Raw genomic sequence first — 23,864 nt, forward strand, 5'->3', positions numbered from 1 at the left:
TTATCAGTACTCAGTACTAGGCAAATATTGTACTTTTACTCCACTACATTTATTTGAAAACTTTAGTTACTAGTTACTTTGCAGATATAAATTATTACATTATAAAACATACATGAACCACTTTAGCCCTATTTTATACATAGGCTATTTGAAAATGGCGATCTACAAGCTTACAACGTGTCGCATCGCGACGCGTTGTGAGCTTGTAGATCTGCTATTTTCAAACATTTCAGTACTTTTACTTTTGGTACTTTAAGTACAATTTGATACCAATACTTTTGTACTTTGACTCAAGTACATATTTCATTTCAGACTTTTACATGTAACAGAGTACTTCTACATTGCAGTATTGATACTTTTACTCAAGTAACACATTTGAGTACTTTTTCCACCACTGCAAACAGATCCAGAGGAAGAGGAGGAGGGTCTTAAGTCAAAGAAGACTTTCCGCAGCCAATCGGTGGTGAGTCAAAACCCAGAGGCGGAGCTGATGTTGGAGGGAGATGATGACGCAGTCAGCCTTCTGCAAGAGAAGGAGATAGACAACCTCGCCGGTGAGACACGCACGCACGCACGCACGCACGCACGCACGCACGCACGCACGCACGCACGCACGCACGCACGCACGCACGCACGCACGCACGCACGCACGCACGCACGCACGCACGCACGCACGCACGCACGCACGCGCGCACATGCACACGTAGCCTGGGACCAGACGAATCTGCGAGTGCAAAAAATAATTGCACTCTGCGATTTGGGTCTGGCACTGCTCCATAGAGAATCCATTTCCTGCTCCAGAAGACGTGGGTGACCAATCAGGGCCCAGTATTCAAATATGGGAGACTGTAATTGGTATATGGTTGTAGGTCTAACCAATTGCGTCGAGGGCCATCGTTTTGATCCCGCCCCTTGGGAAAAAAAAACGTCCTCATGGAAGCACCAGACTCATATCCACGCAGTGATATAGTCTGTCTACGCGAGGCTAATGCACACGCACACACAGTCGGTCGGTCAAAACCTTGCACAGTCTGTACATACGTGTTTGTTTGTGTGCGTGTGTGTGTGTGTGTGTGTGTGTGTGTGTGTGTGTGTGTGTGTGTGTGTGTGTGTGTGTGTGTGTGTGTGTGTGTGTGTGTGTGTGTGTGTGTGTGGGGGTGTGTGTGTGTGTGTGTGTGTGTGTGTGTGTGTGTGTGTGTGTGTGTGTGTGTGTGTGTGTGTGTGTGTGTTTTTTTTTGTTTTTTTGGGTTTTTTATTGAGGGTAAAAGGCCAGACACACGTATGCGTGCCCCACACACACACACACACACACACACACACACACACACCACAATTAACTGTCTATCTATTTTATATTTCTAGTACGTTTCTGTCCACGACTTTTTACTTACAAAAGAGGCAAGTTGCTCATTTTGGACATTTTTACAGAAACTATGTTTGAGAATCATTAAAATGCTAAAAATTATCTCCACTGATTCTGATACTATTGCAGTATCCTAATGCAGTCCTGATTTCCCTGAATCATATTTACCGATCAGAAAACAAATCCAAGCCACTGCAGTTAGATAACACACTGAAGCAGCTCGGCACGATAAGCCTCTTTATTATAGGGAGTCGTGACTCTAGAGAAAGATGCCGTAGCATCGAAATGTCAGTCTTTGTTTGTAGCACCTTTGTCAGCACCTTAATGAATAGCCTTATGGTCCGAGCTGTTCCGAAGGGTTATCTTCATCAGGGTTCATCTCAAGATGAAAGTCTGCGCAACAACAGCAACAGCATTGCGGTACACATTGCGGTACGCAGTCCTTCATCAGGTTTTCTCAGGATAACCTGATGATGGTCTGTGTACCAAAATGATGTTCCCAATGAATATGTGCAAGTTAAGAGTGCGGGAGTATTTATTTTTTCTGTGCTACACAGCAGAATACTGTACTGTTTGTTTTCACTGTGTATGTGCTTTAATTATTATAGTTCTGAAATATTAATGAGTTTCGTTAGTTTTTCAGTTAGGTGTTTGATTCCAGTTTAGTTTTAGTTTGAGTTATTTATTTATTTTTTTACGCTCCGGTCCCATTGAAAAGCATTGGCAGAATCCGCCGCATTGGCAGAATCAAAGTTCGGTGTGACCGCACCTGTATACACTTTTTTTCCCCAGAATGGACAAGTTGTAGCTTTTATTTTGTTTTAGTCTTAGTTTTTGCTTTTTGGATATCATGAGGATTGCCTTGAGTTATAGAATCTGAAAGAAACAAAAGTCGGATGAGAGCATGCATGACATCAGATATTAAAAAAAACTAAAACTATATAAAATTGTTTTACATGCAATTCTATATTGTTTTAGTTTGTTTTAGTTTTATTATTCATTTTTTAGTTACTATAATAATCGTGGTACCTGCTCAACACAACAAAGAAATATGCTATCTTACTAACAGGAATTGAGTGCCTTACCTGTATCGCTGTAGTTTTTGTATGATTTTTGTCTCTTGTTGTAATAAGTTGATGTCGGCACCTAATGTAAAGGTGCGATGCATTGGAAAAGATCTAAATCGAAAACGTAATCAATAACATGATCTCAAAGAAAATAATGGGTACTTATCAGACAAATGGCAGTATGATTTTTCATTGATTGTGCTGCCTTAACCAACCTTCTGTTCTTAACCCATTCAAACTGGGAACGCATCTGTGTAACCACTTTAACCGGGGCGGCCATAGCTGGGGGGCGGCCATAGCTGGGGGGTGGCATAGGGGCGGCCATAGCTGAGTGGTCAGTGAGCCCGCATAGGGAGCCAGAGGCCCTGTTTGCCCTAGGTACGATTCCAGGCCAGGCCAGCAAATGTGTCGATGAAATGAAATATGTCCCTGAGCAAGACTCTTAACCCCTAATTGCTCACAGGCCCTCATTGGAAACAAGACCGCAAGGACTTTCATGAACGGACCTGTTAAAGGAATTATCCTAACCATTATTTTATACCTGGCTATTAAAAAATAGCAAATCTACAAGATCATAGCGCGGCACTCGGTGCCGCGCTATGATCTTGTAGATCTGCTATTTTTGAAAAATGTTGAAAATTTTAGCACATCTTTGAATAATATATATTTTTTCAAGCAAACATTTTTAACTCAAATCTTTGCTTCTGGGGGGTCCCTGGAACCAAATATTTTGAGATGGGGGTCCGCGGCCAAATACATATCATTTTGGGGGTCCTTGACATTTGACGTTTGTAGAATCCCCAGAAGCAAAGATTTGAGTTACAAATGTTCGCTTTAAAAATATATATATTCAACGATTTGCCAAAAATGTTCACGATTTTGAGCTTGTTTGATCTGCTATTTTTGAATAACCAAAGAAATCTTAAAATGACATCACAGATGCGTTCCCGGTCTTAAAGGGTTAATACAAACTGACCTGATTTACATTGGACCCCTTGTTTCGGTCTACTCTATGCCAAATCTCTGATCATGATTGTGATTGGCTGTCCTGTCCTGTCCTCCCATTAGGCCCGGTGGTGCTGAGCACTCCGGCCCAGCTGGTAGCTCCTGTAGTGGTGGCCAGAGGAACCTTGTCCATCACCACCACTGAGATCTACTTTGAGGTGGACGAAGAAGACCCTGCGTTCAAGAAGATCAACGCCAAGGTGAGAGAGAGAGAGAGCGCTTTTGAAGTCCACTCAGGAAATACTTGGAAAGGTTTTACTAGAAATGACGCAATGAGAGTTCAGTATTCTGGCGGGAAAAAAAATTCACATCATTTTAAAAAAGAATTAAAAGGGTTCGGCTCAGGTGGTGCAGGGGTAAAGTTCCTGCCCGCTATCGCCGAGACTAGGGGTTCGAATCCTCCACAGTGCCTCCGGGCTCAATTGTCAAGTGTTCTTGGGAGGGATGGGCGATCTTTGTGGCCGCACTAGCGACCAGTGGTGGAAAGTAACTAAGTTCATTTACTTAAGTACTGTACTTATACTGTACTTATGAATTTTGAGGTATTTGTACTTTACTTGAGTATTTACAATTTCCAATACTTTTACTTACTCCACTACATTTCGGATCCAAATATTGTACTTTTACTCCACTACATTTATTTGAAAAATGTAGTTACCAGTTACTTTGTAGATTTTGTTTAATATTACAAAATAAAAATGTGTATACACCCTATATACATTTCTGCCATTTAAAAAATTACCGATCTACCGAGCTCACAATGCGTCGCGATGCGATGCATTGTGAGCTTGTAGATTTTATACATTTGAGAACTTGAAATGGGACATTCTGCATAATGAGCACTTTCTACTTTTGGTACTTTAAGTAGGCCTACATTTTGATACCAATACCCCAATACCTTTGTACTTTTACTCAAGTAAATTTTGACAGTATTTCTACATTGCAGTATTGATACTTTTACTTAAATAAACATGTGAGTACTTTTTCAACCACTGTGTGGGGGGCAAACTGATAAGCATGTAAGCAAGTAAGTTGGAGAGGCTTATTGTCGGTATCAGGAAACACGTGGTTGTCTACACCCTAACGAACTAACCAGGAGGGGTCAGCAACGAAAAGGGACCATATACAGTACAAGGGGGGTTGGGGGAATTGTCCATTGGGCGTTGAGTTGACGTAACTACGTACTTCTGATGTGTTTGAACAGGTTCTGGCGTACTCGGAGGGTCTCCATGGAAAATGGATGTTCAGTGAGATCAGAGCGGTGTTCTCCAGACGCTACCTCCTGCAGAACACCGGCTTGGAAGTCTTCATGGCCAACAGGAGTAAGACTGCAGTAGTATACACTAGGGTGTTTCAGCATGTACACAGAAATATGACTTTGTGCCTCTTTCACCTGTGTGTGGAACTCCATGTTCCATATCGTTGCTGTCGGGCATAAACCTCATATCTCCATATTCTAACTTTTTGTGTTTTTTTTCGTAAAGTAATGCCCGACTTCATACATGGGCAACTGGCGGCCCGGGGGCCCACATGCGGCCCCCACCTTCACTTAAAACTCATTCAGGTGCCATTCTTATTTATGGCAGTTTGGTTCTGAGTGCCACAGGCAAAATTCATTGTAAAAAAAAAGTGCTTAGGAGCCCGAGATACAGCCTTTTTCAGTAAGAAGTTAAACAAGAAGTGAATGGAGCAGCAAATCTTCAAATCATCATATCTTGGGTTCTGAAAAAAAATAAAAAAAATAAATTATGACGTCTCAGGGCGCGCTCTCACCAAAAGTTGTCTGGCCGCTGTTAAACGCAGGTTGTGCGCGGCCACAGTTTTTTGCAGCCAGCGGATTCTAAAAAAACGCTGTGACGCATCTGTCACTTGCTTTCAAGCCCCTCCCTCCCCGTTGCGTTGCCCGTAGACTAGCTTTGTCTGTAGCCCGGCCCGGTTACGTTGCGACTTTATCGAGTTTATTATAGGATGGACAGGTGGAGAGCACTTGTAACCAGGACAGTTCTTTAATGTCAGTCATATGGAACTCTTTCATGGTCAAATCATAAAGTACTGGGTGAGATGCAACAGCTACAACCAGTTGGTCCACTGAGAGCACCATGTTGCTTCCTGAGTCTTGGGACGGTCCGCCTTCGACTCACCCGATTGGACAGAGGGGGAAAATCAGCTCCTGCCTCCAGCAGTTTTCTGCTTCCAATGGACAAGTCGCGTAGAGCAGATAAACGCAAGGTCTGCGCGACAAGCGAAAAAAATCCGCTCTTGCGTGAATCCACGCATTTACATTGACAATGCATTGGCAGATTCTGCCCCAGAGGTAAAATAAAAGTGCGGTGAGAGCGCGCCCTTAGACGTCACGTGGCGCTCAGGGCGCTCAGAGGCCATGACGTCTTAGACGTCATGTGGCACTGAATGAGTTAATGCGGCCCGCAGGTTAATATCGGAATACTGATATATTATTGATTTCAGCTGCTCCAATTCCAAACATGCAAACATGACCCGCTTTAATTACTTCAGTCATAGATTAGTAGCTTAAATGACTAGTAAAAGTTAACATAAGTATAACTAAATGCATAATAACATAAATAATAAAAAAAATACTTTTCAGGATTCCAATTTAAAAATAGCAAAAATAGCAGATCTACAAGCTCAAAACGTGTCGCAGCACGACGCGTTTTGAGCTTGTAGATCGGCTATTCTTGCTACTTTTGTGTGACATAGAATGGCGAAGTGCGGCATTAATTTACGAAAAAGGTTAAAATACGGACATAAGAGTTGTCCGCCCGACAGTATATGCAATGTGGCCCTCTGGAGTGAGTGTGGAAGTGGCCCTCTCCAGCATCAAAGTTGCCCACCCCTGCCCTACTTGATCACACTACAGCGTCACACGAAAGCATCAAAAGTAGCAGATCTACAAGCTTGCGCCGTGTTTTGAGTCTGTAGATCTGCTACTTTATTGAATTTGAATCCTGAAAAGTAACAGTTTTGGACATATGAGGTTTCCACCCAAAAGAGACGATATAGTTCTAGGCGAGGTTCTCCAGGGCTTCTAACTTTTCCTCTACAGTACAGTATCTGTTTGTGTTCTTTCAGATTTGAACTTTTTTTGTGTGCAAATAAATACGATTCAAACACATGGAGCCACACACGCCCATGGCTCCCAGTTGCTTCCCTCTCCGTTGACTTCCAGTACAAAGTTTTTAAAAAGTGAAATATTAAAGTTATAAAATATTTAGCAAAAGTTGCCAATGACCTTTCCCTGGATCATAATAAAACGCTATGAAAAGTTTCAGGCCCACTTCGACCTGGGATGTTGGTATGAGTCAGAGACAAACACTCAAACACACAGATAACTTAACTTTATTGTCTCCGCCAGGCCGAAAGGCATGGCCGAGATTATGTTTTGCACCCTGTCCGTCCGTCCTTGTGTCCGTCCGTCCGGGTGTCTGTCTGTGGACAGCTAATGTCCGGCACCGTTGGCCCGATTGACGTGAAACTGTGCACACACACTCCCTTGATGCCAGAGCAGAACCTCTGCTCCAAATGTTTCACATGGGCCTGTTATAGCGCCACCATGAGGCCGATTTTTGCAAACCAGTTTTTTTTACAGTACCTCTACAGATTTTGTCCAAACATCACGCAAATCGGAACACAGCATCTCTATAGTCATTAGAGGAAACAGGATTTTTCATATCCATCCTGATTGGCAAGTTTTGCTTCCAAAGTTTGCAGGAGTGCTCCGTTATGAACAAAATGCATGAAATTTTTGCATGCACATTCCCACTAGGTCGAGGAAGAAATGCCACTTGAAAATTTTCAAATCAGCCTCATGGTGGCGCTATAACAGGCCGATTTGTGTTCTTACCTATAACTGCACCCATCTGTGTAAAACTTTGTATGCTCACTCCCCAGAGGCCAAGAAAGACTTTGCCCTGCAGTTTTCACATCTGCCTTTTATAGCGCCGCCGCCACCAGACTTATGTAAAACACATTTTCCAAATTTCATGCAAATCCGTACACATTAGAGATGCGCGGATGGCCTCTCACGTCATCCGAATCCGCATGTACAAATTAATTATCCGCCCGTTATCCAACCGCAATAATTATATTAGCCAATTTAAATATCCGCACCAACCGTTTTTCCCGTATGTCAAAATATTATTATTTTCTGGTATTCCCCGTTAGTTGTGTGATGCGATCACAAAATGCATTGATTTAGCCTATGGAATGTCGGTGCGTCTTTTTTCTTTTTTTTTAAACCGGTGCTGCGCTGAACATGAGCGCACATGCTCTGCTGCGCTGAACATACTCTGTGCGGCATGATGCGGCATCCAACATACAGGCATCCAACATACATGCGGCATCCAACATACAGAGCGCACTGCTCTGCTGCCAGCACAGCACCGGTTTGAAAAAAAGAAAAAAGACGCACCGACATTCCATAGGCTAAATCAATGCATTTTGAGATCGCATCGCACAGAGGCTGCTCTACACACTCACACAGACACAAGCACGCAGAGATTTAGCTATTTTATGGATAGATATATTAGATGTCATTAATTTATTTACCGCAATATTTCACCCGCGGTTTATCCGATATTAATTAATAATTATATTTGATTGACCCGAATCCACCCAAACTGCGGTTAACTGCGTCAACTGCGGCTAAAACCGCGATCCGCGCATCTCTAGTACACATGATCTCTATAGTCATGTGATCAAGACGGATCTGTTTGATTTTTCATCTTCCATCCTGATTGGCTAAGATTGACATCTAAAGTTTGCAGGAGTGGCCCATTTGGAAAAAAAATCTGCAAATCATGAACGCAGCGTCCGATTGCGGTGAAACTTTGCACGTGCATTCGCACTACATTGAGGAACAAATGCCACAAAAAAATCAGATTTTTTTTTTTTTTGTGAAAATCGATCTAGATTCTAGGCAATCAAGTGATGGATTTGAAAAACTAGTTAACTTGATCTAGGCAATCAATGTGTTAAGGCGACCTAGGCGGCCGCCTAGAGCGGCAGTTTGGAGAGGCGGCAAAAAAAGTCGGGAAAAAATAATAATAATGATAATAAATCGGTAAAATCAGAATTAAATAACATAACCCTAAACTAACCCTAAACCTAACCCTAAAACCGAAATAAAGTAGCCAAATACGTATCATAACCCGCCGAAAACCCGAAAAAGGGACCCCCGCACGCACGCTTCGCGCGCGTGCGGGGGCGCATCAGAGGAATCTCGCCTAAAGCGCTGATCAGCCTAGAACCGGCCCTGGATGTATCACTGTACATAACAGCGTAACACAAAAGTTCAGTCATCCCCCTGGGGGACATTTCCATCATCTCAGTGAGGCAATCCTTATATACAGCAGTGATAGACCATTAAGTACCATAAAGAAAAAACGAAGACAGAAAGAGAAATCTATAAGGATATTGCTGGTGTTTTTTTGTTTTCACATTCATTTGATCCATCGATGTAATCCATCATAAGAACATATGAAACAATACTTCATAACGGCAGGGGGGGGGGCAGAGTTTGTGTGAGGTATTAAAAAAAGGGTTTTCAGTTCAGCGGAAAGTAGTGTGTCCTTATTTTCTCTCTCTCTCTCTCTCTCTCTCTCTCTCTCTCTCTCTCTCTCTCTCTCTCTCTCTCTCTCTCTCTCTCTCTGTCTCTCTCTCTCTCTCTCTCTCTGTCTCTCTCTCTGTCTCTCTCTCTCTCTCTCTCTCTCCAGCATCTGTGATGTTTAACTTCCCCGACCAGGCCACAGTAAAGAGGGTGGTGTACAGTCTACCCCGGGTTGGAGTGGGAACCAGCTACGGTCTGCCCCAGGCCAGGTAGGACGGAACTCACTACTTCAACTTCATCGTCACAAAGAATGGCTGACCTTTTAAGTACAATGGAGCTCAGTTAGAACACCTTTGAACAAGGGATGGGACCATATGAAAATGACATGTCACGATTATTGTGTCAAAACATTTTGCGATTAACGGATATCGCGCATAATCAAAATATGCTTACAACTTAAAATGATACTTCTGTAACCCCAGCATCCCCATTCTGGAGCTAACAAGCTCACAACGCATTGCAACGCAATGCATTGCGAGCTTGTAGATCTGCTATTTTGGCAACTCGATTTATGTAGAATGAAATAAGAGTGTGCCTAATGCGCTCTTTACAGGTCTGTTTTATCAAAGAATAGAGCAGGGGTTCTGTTTTTATACCACGACCCCATATTATGAGTTCTTTTTTTTTGCCGACCCCATTGGTTGCCAATGCGCGACCCCAACGGCACCCTCCCGCGACCCCACTTTAGGTCGCGACCCATAGTTTGAGAGCCACAGGTATAGAGGGTTTAAGTGGTACTGATTTTTCAGCTCAACTAACGCTAATTCATCCTATAGTGTATAACAGAAGACAATTTCATGATACATTTAAATCTCTGCTGTACGATTATTGTTAGCGTTTTTGCGGATTATCGTCCCATCCCTACTTTGAACACCTCGGTATAGTAGCATCCTCTGCCCCCTCGCCCCCACCCCTCCTTTATCTGTAAATATACCTTTAGCTGCTGTTGAGCTTTTACCGATATGTATTGTATACATTATATGTATGTATTATATGATGACTTACTGATGAATAGAGTACAATAGACCACAATGGTCTATTGTACAGATAATACTTATCTGTACTGTTAACAATTGTGTTAATAAATGACTCAATCACTGAATCAACCAATCCCAGGCGGATCTCCCTGGCGACGCCTCGTCAGCTGTTCAAGTCGTCCAACATGACCCAGCGTTGGCAGAGGAGAGAGATCTCCAACTTCGAGTACCTCATGTTTCTCAACACCATCGCAGGTGAGATTTGGGTCAGGATCAACAAAAGTGCGCTCTCAAGACTCTTATCTGGAGCCCTCATTCAATGCCATTTTGATGATGCTTGCACCTCTTGGTTCTCCAACATCTCAATGGCCCCGATTCATAAAGGGATTTACGACCATATTTTGTACCTACCGGCATTTAGGACAAATCCTACACCTGCAGTCGGATTCATAAAAGTTTTTTGGTCTGTGTTTTGTGCGTCAAGTGCGCACGTTCTCAGGTCAGCCCTGAGGCTGTCTTACCAGGGCTGAAATGTGCGTATGTCTTTAGAATGCTTTATTCTTCATGCCAAAATCAATTACAACAGTGGCAAACCTCAAATAAAATATATATATGCCCAACATTTGTCAACACATATATATAAAAAATAAAAAAATAAATGTCAAACTATATATTGCTTGTAGCCTACAGTATGCATCATATAGACATGATGTGTAGATTCCACCGCTTTTTATTTATTTTCTAGGCTATCAGTTGCATTTAGAGTTGAATTATTAGGTCCCCGTCCCTCAGTGTGTTTGCCAGCGGGCCATCTCAGCCAAAGTGTCACGTAATAATGAAAATAGGCTATGATGCCTTAACCCATTTAGACCTGAGGCCCATTCTAAAAACGCCTTCTAAAACCTAACCTAAGTTTTCTGAAAACGTTCAAATTCTTACCAAAAACATGAATACAAAATGATGTTGCTATATGTATAGCAACAACTAATGAGACACAGAGGTGGCTCCCGGATTCAAAGGTATAACAACGTATAGGTGGCAGCAGGTCTAACTGAAACTGCGGAGGGACTGACGCACCTCTGTCCGTGCTGCAGTATTAATTTGTAGGCTAATAGTCTACTGTAGGCTACTCTACTGTATTTTGATCACATGAACACCACACACAACAGATCTAATATTCCCCATTCCGACGTAGGACAGTGATATATTAATCAAAAATGCACTAATTTAATCAATAAGTAATCAATAAGCTCTGGTCCATAATCGGATAGCAGCGTTCCACTTGTATGCTGGATTTCATCATCTTTTTACCTTGGTAAAAGTCTGCAATGTTCATTAGAAAAGGCTTATATATATCCTTTCCACGTTTTATTAGCCTTTTATTTGGTAATGGGGTTAAACCTTGTAAACTTATTTATTCTCATTACACATGAGAGCATTTATTACGTGATCCGCTTCCAGACAGAACAGTATTGTTGTCAAGGCGATGCGAAGCCGCATCTGTTATCTTTAGACGAGGCGGAGTTGAACTTCAAACTTTCATCAGCGTTGCCAGATGTTGTGAGAGAAATAAGCAACCAGGTCTAGGAAAACAAGCCCAAAAGAAGCAACTGGCACTTAGGCCATTATAAGCACTTTAATTAAACCGTTGTGAGCTTGTAGATCTGCTATATTTAAAAAAAATCTTGTAATAAAATGTGCAATATTTGGAAGATTTTTTAAACATTCTAACAACACAAATCTGCCTCCAGCTGGCACAAAACATTTTCAGATGGGGCTTATAGGGATAAATTAGCCTACATATTAACTTGGGGGTCCATGTCATAAAAATATTTGAGAACCACCGGTTAAAACAATTGAACAATTGTGAAGCAAGCCCAAATAACCAACTACACTTTAGAAACAAGCCCAAAAAAACGCGGTCCCCACAGCTACCAATATTTACAAGCAACTTTACAGAAAAATAAGCCCAAATTCGCTTATAATAAGCGGACATGGCAACGCTGTTTAGCACGGTTCAGCGCGGTGACGTTAAAGTTGGATGCTGTTGGACGCAGCCTTCCAGAGTAATCATCACACCTGGTCATACGCACTGGTTGTACGCACGTCTCTGTGATATACGAACCCCTTTGGGAATTGCACGTCCGTTTGTGACTATCAAAATACGACCTCCATTTACGAACTTTATTTACCCCATATTTACGACCCTCGTTATGAATCGGGGCCATTGTCACTAAAAAACTAAGCGTCAGACCTCCCAAAACAAACTGATTCTCAGCCTTGAAGACCTGAAGACCCGATTTTCTACAAATGTCCTCTAAATCCTTTTTAAAAAAGTTTTCTGAAAAACCTATGTCGTTATATATCAGGGGTGCTCAAACTTTTACATGTCACCGAGTGCCGCGCTATGAGCTTGTAGATCTGTTATTTTTGAACAATCTTGACAATTTGTGCAAATCTTTGAATATATGTATTTTTTGACACAACATTTTAAACTGGAACAAAACTTTTTCATGTCAAGGACCCCCAAAATGATATGTATTTAGCTGCAGACCCCCCCCCCCCCCCCCGTCTCAAAATCTCAAAATATTTTGTTCCAGGTACCCCCACCACAAGCTCATAGTGCGGCACTCGTACATCTGCTATTTTTGAATATCCAGAGTATAAAATAATGGTTTAAGTGGTTACACAGATATTTTCCCGGTTTTAATGGGTTAAAGGACGTGTAACACTGGTTTCTTTCTAAGTTGGTCTGAAAAAACATCTATTAGGAGACCACAAGATAGGTAAATGTTGGGGTGGTGGTCTCACCACCAACATTTACCTCCCCTTGCTGCCCCCTAGGGTGGGGAAGAGTGTAGTGGTGGAAATAGTGTTACATTATTTGGGGTAGTTGGGCTGCATTTCCTCAGTGATTATTCTATCGATCACTTTTTTGATTAATCGAATAATCAAGAAACGGTTTAATAATAAATAAATAAAACTTTATTTTTTAAAGTTGTTTATTTCAATGAATCAATTAACCATTTAAGCCCTATTTTCTACTTTGTCGCACAACTGGGTCATGCAAAAAGAAAATTGATCTGTTTTTTTTTCCTCGCATACAGTGACATGCCCAAAAATAGTCATAGATTATAGACTCATTATTTTTAATAAGTTGATTGATATAAATCAATCACCATATAAATAAATTGATTATTCATCTGCTACTTTTGTTAGAATTTGAATCCTGAAAAGTTTCAGTTTTGGACATATGAGGTTTCTTTCCACCCAACAGAGACGATGTATAGCAACATCATATTATTATCATTTTTTTTCTTCCAATAGGTCTAAATGGGTCAATCAACTGACGGTAGAGCGTGCTCAGCTCGGGACTTCTGTCCCATAGTATTTGGATTCCTTGTTGTCCAAGCCAGCTGATTGTAAAGACAGTCCTTGTTATCGTATGTCTCTTTTGGGTGAACTGTAAAACAGATAAACATTCACATACTGTCTATGTATTGTACATGGAATAGTATTTTTATTAAGATTTTTTGAATTACAAACGATCAACTTTCATGGGGTAAAAAACAAGAAATGCAAATCTTATAATGTTTTTTACATAAAAAACTAAATGTAATATCTAGGCGCTGCTTCTATGTTCCTGATGTCAGCAGTCTGAACAAACGAGATAAGCCGATGGAAACGCGCTCAAACGCGTCTGCTCGTGTTTGCTTTTAGGAACACAGTGTGCTTTTTTAAATCTGAGAGTCTGTTATCACAGAATGACGGAAGCGAGCAGCCATGGCGCGACACCAAGTGTCAGCTGGTATTTGCACATAGTCGAAAACTTGTATCTCTCTGAACGAATGAATAAACATAGATAGGCCAGACAGACACACTCAAATATAAAATACAGAATCAGTCATTTAAAACGCTGGTTCTCAAAGTGGGGTCCTTGGGCGGGTTCCGGGGGGTCCCCAGCTAAAATGTGTTACCGTGGTTATTTCAAAATAGCAGATATACAAGCTCACAGCATGTCACTTAGTGCCGCACTACGAGCTTACAAGTACATCTGCTATTTTTGAACTTTTTTGTTTTTTAAATCTCTAAATTTGGACTAATTTAGAATATTTTTTAACACAGATCTTCTCTTCTGGGGGTCCTTTGAGAACTACTGATTTAAAAGTAATGTAATATGTAATGTAAAATAAAGTAATTATTTAAATTCCACCTCTCTCTCCCTCTCGCTCACCCTCTCTCACGGCCCCCCCTGTCTCTCTCTCTCTCTCTCTCTCTCTCTCTCTCTCTCTCTCTCCATCCAGGGAGGACTTATAATGATTTGAATCAGTACCCCGTCTTCCCGTGGGTTCTCACCAACTTTGACTCTGAGGAACTAGACCTTACTCTGCCTGGCAACTTCAGAGACCTGTCGAAGGTTAGAACACACGCACGCGCGCGCGCACGCACGCACACACACACACACACACACACACACACACACACACACACACACACACACACACACACACACACACACACACACACACACACACACACACACACACACACACACACACACACACACACACACACACACACACACACACACACACACACACACACACACACACACACCTTGGCTTTATCCTTACTCGCCATCTCTTTTTTGAAATGTGTAATTTTATATTTCTTATATCCAGTATTATCTTGTGATATACTGTTAAAAAAAAAGGTAAGCCTTGCCGAGCCATGTGGCCCATAGAGCAGGATCCATTCTGTCCAGTTTCTGTAGCGTGAGGCAGCTTGATGCACAAGTAGTACACCCCCTGGACATGAGTACACTAGTACTTACCCCCAATCCAACCCTTGATGCTGAGTGCCAAGCAGGGTAGCCTCGGAAACCCATGCCTTTTTTTTTTTTTTCAAAAGAAAAAAAGCCTGGGAGAACCATGCAGGAACGGCGGTCTCTAAACCTTGTTATCTCCTAACCAATCAGAGTGCAGAGGGGCGTCGCTCTAAATTTGGTGACGTCAGCGTGTTCCGTACACAGGCCGGGGGGGGGGGGGAGGGGGCGGACGGTAGGGGAGGCGGGGACATAGATTGGTGAAGCAATACATCCACACGGCGTAGTGTCATCAGTGGGTTGTACCTAGGGGGGCTGAGTTGCACTCGGGGGAAAACACAGATTTCCCCCAGCTGGTATAGACGGTGGGATGCGGGGTTTTCAAACTCATATGCTGTAAAAGTATACTGATCAAAAAGCAGGCGTCATGGCTTGCCAGATCACAGGCACAGAACCTTGTTGCCACTCGACAAGGAATGCTACATTAGCAAATTAAACAAGAGTCCGACTGGAATGTTGTCCTGACTGGACAAAGGATCCAACACAACACAATGGCCCGAGGTTATCGGATTTAATCGCCTGGTAAGAGACACTATTACATTTTCTATAGATATGATCAATTAAACTCATCATAATATCAAAAAGCAAAAGCCATTCATTCATCAATGATGTTTATAGAACACGTTTTAGTGAATTCCAAGTACAGGAGACATCGCCATTACAGTTTGGAAACGCAGTCAACATGCAGCGATTTACACACAAAACAAGCCAAACCCTAGACTATCCTCGTTTAAAAACCTACAGAAAACACAATTGTTAATCTGGCAATGAACACGGAGCTAAAGCAGTGTGTAAATCCTGCATGATATTAAATGACGCACTTCGCCAAATCGTAATGGCGTTGGTACGTGCTGTTCACAAAACAGTCTCTAAACTGTACTTCAAATTCACTATAAACATTATTGATATTGATGACTTAATGGCTGTTGGGTTTTGATATTATGGTAAGTTTAATTGATCATATCTTGTAATAGTGTCTCTACCAGGCGATTAAACACTGTGCATATGTAAACATGTTTGGTAACAAAGAGGACAAAGGAGGTAACCAGAAGACTCGCCCCAAAACACCCTCGCCCCCATTTTTTCACCGACCAGCGGTTCTTGTATTCTTGTATTTGTTTTACAGAGGATAAGGTTTGAAATAAGTTCAGGGTTAGGCATAGTTTTACTGAGGTTCAGTTTAGTAATAAGGTTATGTTTTGGCACAGTTTTACTGAGGTTACGTTTAGGAACACCAGGTGAATCCCGGCGGGTTTGCCCCGGGGCGACTTTGTTTTGGGGTGAGTGTTTTGGTATTCAGACGGAGATGGAAAGGGAAACAGATCTCCGGTCTCAGTGGTGCTTGTGCTGAAACTTGACTCATGCAATAAGATATAAAGATAATCTGATAAACCACATGAACCCCAGCTTACGTATTCTGGGGGGAACATAAACCAAACATTGCCAATCTAGCTCACAGTTACAACGCGTCGCGTTCCGACGCGCTGTGAGCTCATAGATTGTCAATGTTTGGGCGTTCCTCGGCGTTCCCGTCTATCTCCGTGTGTATATAGGAAGCTGCGCTGGAATCCAGCGCCTGGGTTGTGATCCGCCCTTCAAGACCATCGATTGGGCTCGCTCTTTCAGTCTACAAGCAGGGAGGCATTGGGTCCCATATAGACTCTCTCTCTATGGGTATGACCCGGCTGGGGATCGAAACCCGACCTCCCAATCTCAGGGCGGACACTCTAACCACAAGACCACTGAGCTGGTGATGTACCGTAGTAGTATGTAGTAGTAGTAGTATGGGGCGGCAGTGGCTCAGGGGTAGAGTGGTATAGTTAGTGCAATCTGCAGATCATGCCACACCAACAATTTTCGGCTTTAGTGACTTATTACCCAGAGATATGTCCACCATCTATGGTTGAATCTAACCCGCTGTGATGGACAGGTACTTTACCCCCCTGAGCCACCCAAGCGCCTGGGCTGTCATGCCCTTGATTGCCTGGTCAGGTCATCGCCAATTAATTGAGTTTGGTGCGGCAGGCGGGCAGCACGCCACATGGGAACGCAGAAGGGGGTAGACATGGTTTTGCCTAATTTCTCATTTCTGCTGGGAAGATTATCCAAACTGACTGGAACGACCTGCCTGAGGATATTACGCTAGCAAAGATCACTTTAATCTTCCATAATCATTTCTCAAATCCCATTTCTACACAGACTACCATTTCATTAATTGACGCTCTATGTCACTTTATTCATCGCAGCTCATGACTTTCTTTCAAATATTGTGAATTGTATCTGTTAGTTTTTGTTAGTTTTTTTGCATTTATTTCTGTTCACACACTTTGTATCTCACTTTGTGAGATGTGCAAGTCAAATAATACATTATTCTCATTATTGTTTCTATACAGTGCATATAAACACCACTGGCTTACAAAGGCTTAAAGGAGTAGTTCACCCAAAATAAATCATCAAGTCATGGAGATGTTTTAGTTTTTGTCGCATTCCTAAGCCAATAATTTGATGACCGGCGGAAATATGCTAATGTATCCGGTAAGAGACTCAAAGAGTGTCCATTGAGTCTCCTACTGGAGAGTCCGCCGGTTATCAAATTATTGGCTTAGGAATGTGACAAAAACAAAAAAAAATCTCCGTGAATTCAAGGCTTCATGGGGTGTGTAATGGATAGAAAATAAGTAATTATTTGGGTGAACTACTCCTTTAAGCTTAATTTATACTCTTTGTCGCTTGCCAAAAAGAACATCTCTACAAGCTAACAACGTGTCACAGTGCTTTGGCAATGCTTGTTGGTGTGAAAGAGCTCAATGCTGTGAAACCGGCTCTGTTGACATTATTACCTGGATTAACTCTTAAAAAGAAGAAACCATAATATAATGGACCTCCTTTTCTGGTCATCTTCTGTAGACCTAACGTACTATTTGTCGCTGTCTCGTCTTCCAGCCAATCGGAGCTCTGAATCCCAAGCGGGCGGCATTCTACGCGGAGCGCTACGAGACGTGGGACGAAGACGGCACGCCCCCTCACCACTACACAACTTTATACTCCACTGCACACACAACGCTGACCTGGATGCTGAGAATAGTAAGTAGGCACGCACACACACACACACACACACACACACACACACACACACACACACACACACACACACACACACACACACACACACACACACACACACACACACTTACTATACCTCTCTCTCTCTCACTCACTCACTCACTCACTCACTCACTCACTCACTCACTCACTCACTCACTCACACACTCACTCAACATTTAATTGAATTTCTTCTTGTATTTTTAGGAGCCGTTCACCACATTTTTCCTCAACGCCAATGAGGACAAGTTTGACCACCCAGACCGCTCGTTCTCTGGTATCGGCCGTTCATGGAGGAACTGTCAGAGAGACACGGCTGACGTGAAGGTATCCGTCTGGTTCAGGAATGTTTGGTAGTGTAAAGTGTACAAGCCTGTAGTTCGGCTATTTTCGCTATCTTTGTGTGACAATATACAGTATATATAGGGCTGGTTATGGTTACTCAGACTGTAAGGATGATTAAGCAAACATTGTTCTATCTACATTAATGTGTAATGAAAGGAATAGCACAATGCTTTAACAACGTTTATTCAGGCCCGGGCAGCTTTTACAAATCATGCTTTTTAGCTGCTCTTCAATGTGAGTAAGTTCAACAGATAGGACTGGTCAGCAAACCCAGCCCTACACTTTACATATTAATTTTAGATTTTAAAGAGGTGGTGCCATGTTTTTGCACTTTTTCTGTTTTTCATGTGTCTATGAGGTTGATAGAACTTCATAAAGGCCCCCGGTGGTGTTTTATGTCTTCTCTGACTATTTGGAGTTTCTTCCTGGAGGCTGAAACCTTGAGGGTCAAAAATGCCAATAGAGAAACAGCGCTTTAGTGACATCACAATGCCCTACCCTCCCCCTCATTATCATAACACAACAGGTGTGGGCATGAGGAGGAGGAGGGACTAGGACAGGTGGGTGGTGCTAAGGTGGTGGAGGAGGTGCTAAGGTGAGAACTAGGTATACTTAATGAACTGGAGGCGTGTCCACATAAAAACATAATTTTAACAATTTCTGTACACTTTTTTTTTGTTGAAAAAAATCCTTACATAATAATAATACCTTCTGATCAGGTTTTAGGGTTGAAAAATATCACGGCACCCCATCTTTAACCACTTCAACCATTATCTAGGTTACTACTATGGCTGTTCAAAAATAGCACATATACAAGCTCATAGCACGTCACTTCGTGCCGCGCTATGAGCTTGTAGATCTGCTATTTTTGAAAAATCTTGGAAAATGTTGCAAATCTTTGAATATACACATTTTTTAAAGCGAATTTTTTTTTACTCGAATCTTTGCTTCTGGGGTTCTCAAACATTTTTGAGATGGGGGTTCGTGGCCAAATACATATCATTATGGGGGTCCTTGACATGAAAAAGTTTGAGCACCACTGACAGAAAAATAAGTTTTTCAGAAAACTGTTAGGATTTAGAAGACATTTGTAGAATCGGCCTCAGGTCTTAACACATTCCATGCCAGAGGTTAATCTCATAATGTACTCACCAGTGCCAACGTTTTATTGTTGTTTTTTTTTTTTTTTCACGTCGCCATAGACCTTGTTAAAATCCTTAAGATTGAGCTCTGCACTGTTTGTAAACATCGCCCAGATCTCCCTGCGTCTACCAGAAAAAAACACGTGTCAAACGGACCTCCATTGTTGTAGTTAGAACGGTTTACGTTAAACAGTGATATGCGAGGAGAAAAAACTACAAGGAGAAAATGGAGTTTCAGTGTGCGCTTTAGAATGGGGGCCGACGGGATCGGCAAAACGGGATCCCAAAATAATTCCGCTTCCGGTGGTGTTACAATGAAATGTGCCGTACTAAAAATGTCATTTTTTTTTTTTTTTTTTTTTTTATGAAAAAAAAACACTTCGTGTAGATCTACGCGATTGGCACGTGGCGGCTTTAAATAGGTTCGCGTAGATCTACGCGATTGGCACTCAATGTGTTAATGGGTTAACTACTTACTAGAGACTAGAGAGCCTTAATGGCCCTACACTAGATTATATAATAAACAGAATGATACAATGATGAAAATCCTATTATCACAGACTTTCTTTCTCTCGTTGATTTGTTGATACATGACACATCAAACAAGTTATTTAACCCATTCAATCTGGGAACGCATCTACAAATGTCTTCTAAATCCTAACAGGTTTCTGAAAAACGTATGTTTCTACATTATCAGTGGTGCTCAAACTTTTTCATGTCAAGAACCCCCAAAACTATTATGTATTTGGCCGCGGACCCCCATCTAAAGATATTAAGTTCCAGGGACTCCCAGATTCAAAGATTTGCACAAATGTTCACGATTTGTTTTTTTTTGCATATCTACAAGCTCATAGCGCGGCACTCGGTGCCGCGCTATGAGCTTGTATGTCTGCTATTTTTGAATAGCCAAAGAAATCTAAAATGACATAGATGCACAAAAATAAAACATGCTTCTCAATTATTTGATTAATCGATAAAATACTGTATAGTTGCCGCTATAAGCGTGTGTGTGTTGTTGTGCGTGCACCAGGAGCTGATCCCAGAGTTCTACTACCTGCCAGAGATGTTCGTCAACAGTAACGAGTATGAGCTGGGGGTGCGTGAGGACGCGGCACCCGTCTGCGACGTGGAGCTACCCGCCTGGGCCAAGAAACCTGAGGACTTTGTTCGCATCAACCGCATGGTGAGACAGAGAAACTAGTCTAATCCCCGTTGTATTGTGTTATATTATACAGAACTACATTATTATATTTTTTATATTTTTATACTATGTTATGTTATGTTATGTTATGTTGTATGTTTGAAAATATCAAAAAATGGCCAAAGTATATTTATAACATATTGTGAAAATGTGTTTCCAGGGTCTGACTAGAACCAAACATTTGGCTTAAAACTTGTGTTTGTTCATAATTATAAGCAGTGTTTGATCCCATGGCAGTAGACGTTCATAGGTTAACCTCTATCGCAGTTGTTCTCAACCTGTGGGTCGGGATCCATGTGATTTTAGGGGGGGGGGGGGGTCCCCAGATGGCAGTGAAGTGACTTATAAGACCTTATCATTACCTAAAGAAAAAAGACCAATAAACTATATTATAGAAACTGATCAAACATTGGCCAAATAATATAATAAAAAGGCAAAAGCGGTGAAAATAGACGATCGACAAGCTCTCAACGCCTTCAGTGTGGAACAGAGTCAAACTAAATGTAATGCCTCAATTCCTACAATTCCAAGTGCTATGTCAGGGTGTTCAAATATGATTATTTTGGGGTGGTCCCCAGCTCAAATATGACTGTTACGGGTTGTCGCGGCCTGAAAAGATTGAGAACCACTGCTTCGTCATATTTGTTCAGATTGCCTCGTGCCAGGCAGCTCCTCCAGTGGATCGACCTCATATTTGATCCTCTATCACAGTAGTTCTCAACCAGTGGTCCGGGGACCACCAGTGGTCCTTGAGGGGGTTCCAGGTGGTCCCCAGCTAAATGATGTTTGGTAGCCAAATGGACCCTTATTATTAGATATTTAACTCTCTCAAGAGTTAAATTATTGTTTAATTACTGCATTATTACTTAACTTAGAGTCTACACAATTAGAATGTAGAAGTTGTTATTTTGATCAATGTTGGCCTGTCATCTCTCCTATAGTACCAACATCAATACAGCATGGAATTGTGGACAAAATCTTATCCAACGATAACAAAACATTCTAAGTTTTGGGTCTGAGAGGCTAAATCTCATCAAACGGTGGATCCGTGGCTCAAATGCCGAATAAATAATGGGCCTTGATATGAAAAGGGTTGAAAACCACTGCTCTATCATATGTTCTGTCCCGTCAGGCGCTGGAGAGCGAGTTCGTGTCGTGCCAGCTCCACCAGTGGATCGACCTCATATTCGGCTACAAGCAGCGCGGGCCCGAGGCGGTGCGAGGGCTCAACGTCTTCAACTTCCTGTCGTACGAGGGAGCCGTCACCCTGGACAACCTGGAGCCTGGAGCGCAGCGGGAGGTCTGTCGCCATGACAACAACAACAACAACAACAACAACACACACTCACAACCACTCTCATCATCTCTCACACAAAACAAATAAGATCACTACAAAATGCATGATGCATACTGCGTTGTGTAGAGTATGTTGAGTATGTACTGTAGGACAGAATATGAGGATGTGAAAGCTGTAGGCCTCTAGTAGTCGAATAGTCGACTAATTAGTCGAGAGGTGTCTGAGTTGACTGCCAATCTCTTAGTCGAATTATAAAAAAAATATTTAGAAAAAAATATATATATATGTATATATATTATTTTTTTTCGACTGAGAGATTGGCCTAGTTTGTTATATTAATTAACTAATAGTTTGCCAAAAATAGGATATACATCATGATTTATTGGGAGAAACCAATAGTATATGTTAAATCAGACACTAAGCACCCCTACAGCCCAAATGGAATTTTTCTCTATTGCATAACATATTTTTTGCATGATTTGACTGAGAGAATCTCAGTCAAATCATGCAAAAAATATTATGCAATTTGCATTAGTCGACTGCCAGTCGACTATTGGCAATTAGTCGCCAATCAGATTCGACTATACAAATCCTTAGTCGGGGACAGGCCTAGAAAGCTGCAACATATTTTCCACTTTCCGGACGTTTTAGATATATTTGTGTGACACTGTCGTATGACAAAGTATAAAATAGGTCTTAAAGGGATAGTTCACCCCTAAATGACTTTTTTTCTATCTATTAGTCACCCCATGGAGACTTGAATTCATGGATATTTGTTTGTTTTTGTCACATTCCTAAGCCAATAATTTGATGACCGGCAGCGGTTCCGGTAGGAGACACAAAGAGTCTCCTACGTGTCTCCTACCGGAACCGCTGCCTACCGGTCCGCTGGTCATCAAATGATTGTTTAAGTGGTTAATCAGTTAATCAGCATTAGGTTGATTTAAAATATGTAATAGATTTTTTTTTGTTGATAAGAAATATAAAAGAGAAAAACATGCTCCTCTATTATTTCGATTAATCAAAAATGTATTTGATAGAATAATCACTAAGACAATAATCAATAGTTGCAGCTATGAATGTTAGTTAGTTAGTAGACATGTCAACTACAATGTAAATGAATGTCTTATGTTTTGTGTGTGTGTGTGTGTGTGTGTGTGCGTGTGCGTGTGCGTGTGCGTGTGCGTGTGTCCAGTCGATGGAGGCTCAGATTCAGGCGTGCGGTCAGATTCCATCCCAGCTGCTGATAGAGCCACACCCACCCCGATCCTCCGCCATGCACCTGGTGAGACCACCTCCACCTCTTTATATGTACTGTTTATCAACGTATTCATGGATTAAAGTTCTCTGTCACCACGACTACAGATTTCAGTCACTTGGATTCCATAGAGTTAAAGATGGGGTGCCATGATATTTTTCAACCCTAAAACCTGATCATAAGGTATTATTATTATGTAAGGATTTTTTTCAACAAAAAAAAAGTGTACAGTAAGTGTTAAAATGTTGTTTTTATGTAGACACACCCACCAGTGCATTAAGTATACCTGGTTCTCACCTTAGCACCTCCTCCACCACCTTAGCACCACCCACCTGTCCTAGTCCCTCCTCCTCCTCATGCCCACACCTGTTGTGTTATGATAATGAGGGGGAGGGTGTGGGCTTTGTGATGTCACTAAAGCGCTGTTTCTCTATTGGCACATTTGACCCTCAAGGTTTCAGCCTCCAGGAAGAAACTCCAAATAGTCAGAGAAGACATAAAACACCATAAAAACACCACCGGGGGGCTTAATGAAGTTCTATCAACCTCATAGACACATGAAAAACAGAAAAAGTGCAAAAACATGGCACCACCTC

At 41.9% G+C, this 23,864-nt stretch overlaps 1 protein-coding gene across 1 annotated transcript in view; it reads left to right on the forward strand.

Moving 5' to 3' along the window:
• Positions 1–23,864, forward strand: part of LOC308089988 (neurobeachin-like) — a gene marked incomplete at both ends in the record, with an annotated part of 234,794 nt that overhangs the window by 203,094 nt on the left and 7,836 nt on the right. Inside the window, 11 exon segments of the mRNA XM_080434989.1 lie at positions 405–554; positions 3,499–3,635; positions 4,640–4,757; positions 9,168–9,270; positions 10,178–10,293; positions 14,343–14,455; positions 17,867–18,007; positions 18,233–18,352; positions 20,543–20,695; positions 21,846–22,013; positions 23,206–23,295. Coding sequence (XP_080291115.1) covers positions 405–554; positions 3,499–3,635; positions 4,640–4,757; positions 9,168–9,270; positions 10,178–10,293; positions 14,343–14,455; positions 17,867–18,007; positions 18,233–18,352; positions 20,543–20,695; positions 21,846–22,013; positions 23,206–23,295 — 1,409 coding nt within the window.

Source organism: Gymnoscopelus braueri, assembly GCF_963280865.1.
Source record: "Gymnoscopelus braueri genome assembly, chromosome: 8".
Lineage (NCBI taxonomy): Eukaryota > Metazoa > Chordata > Actinopteri > Myctophiformes > Myctophidae > Gymnoscopelus > Gymnoscopelus braueri.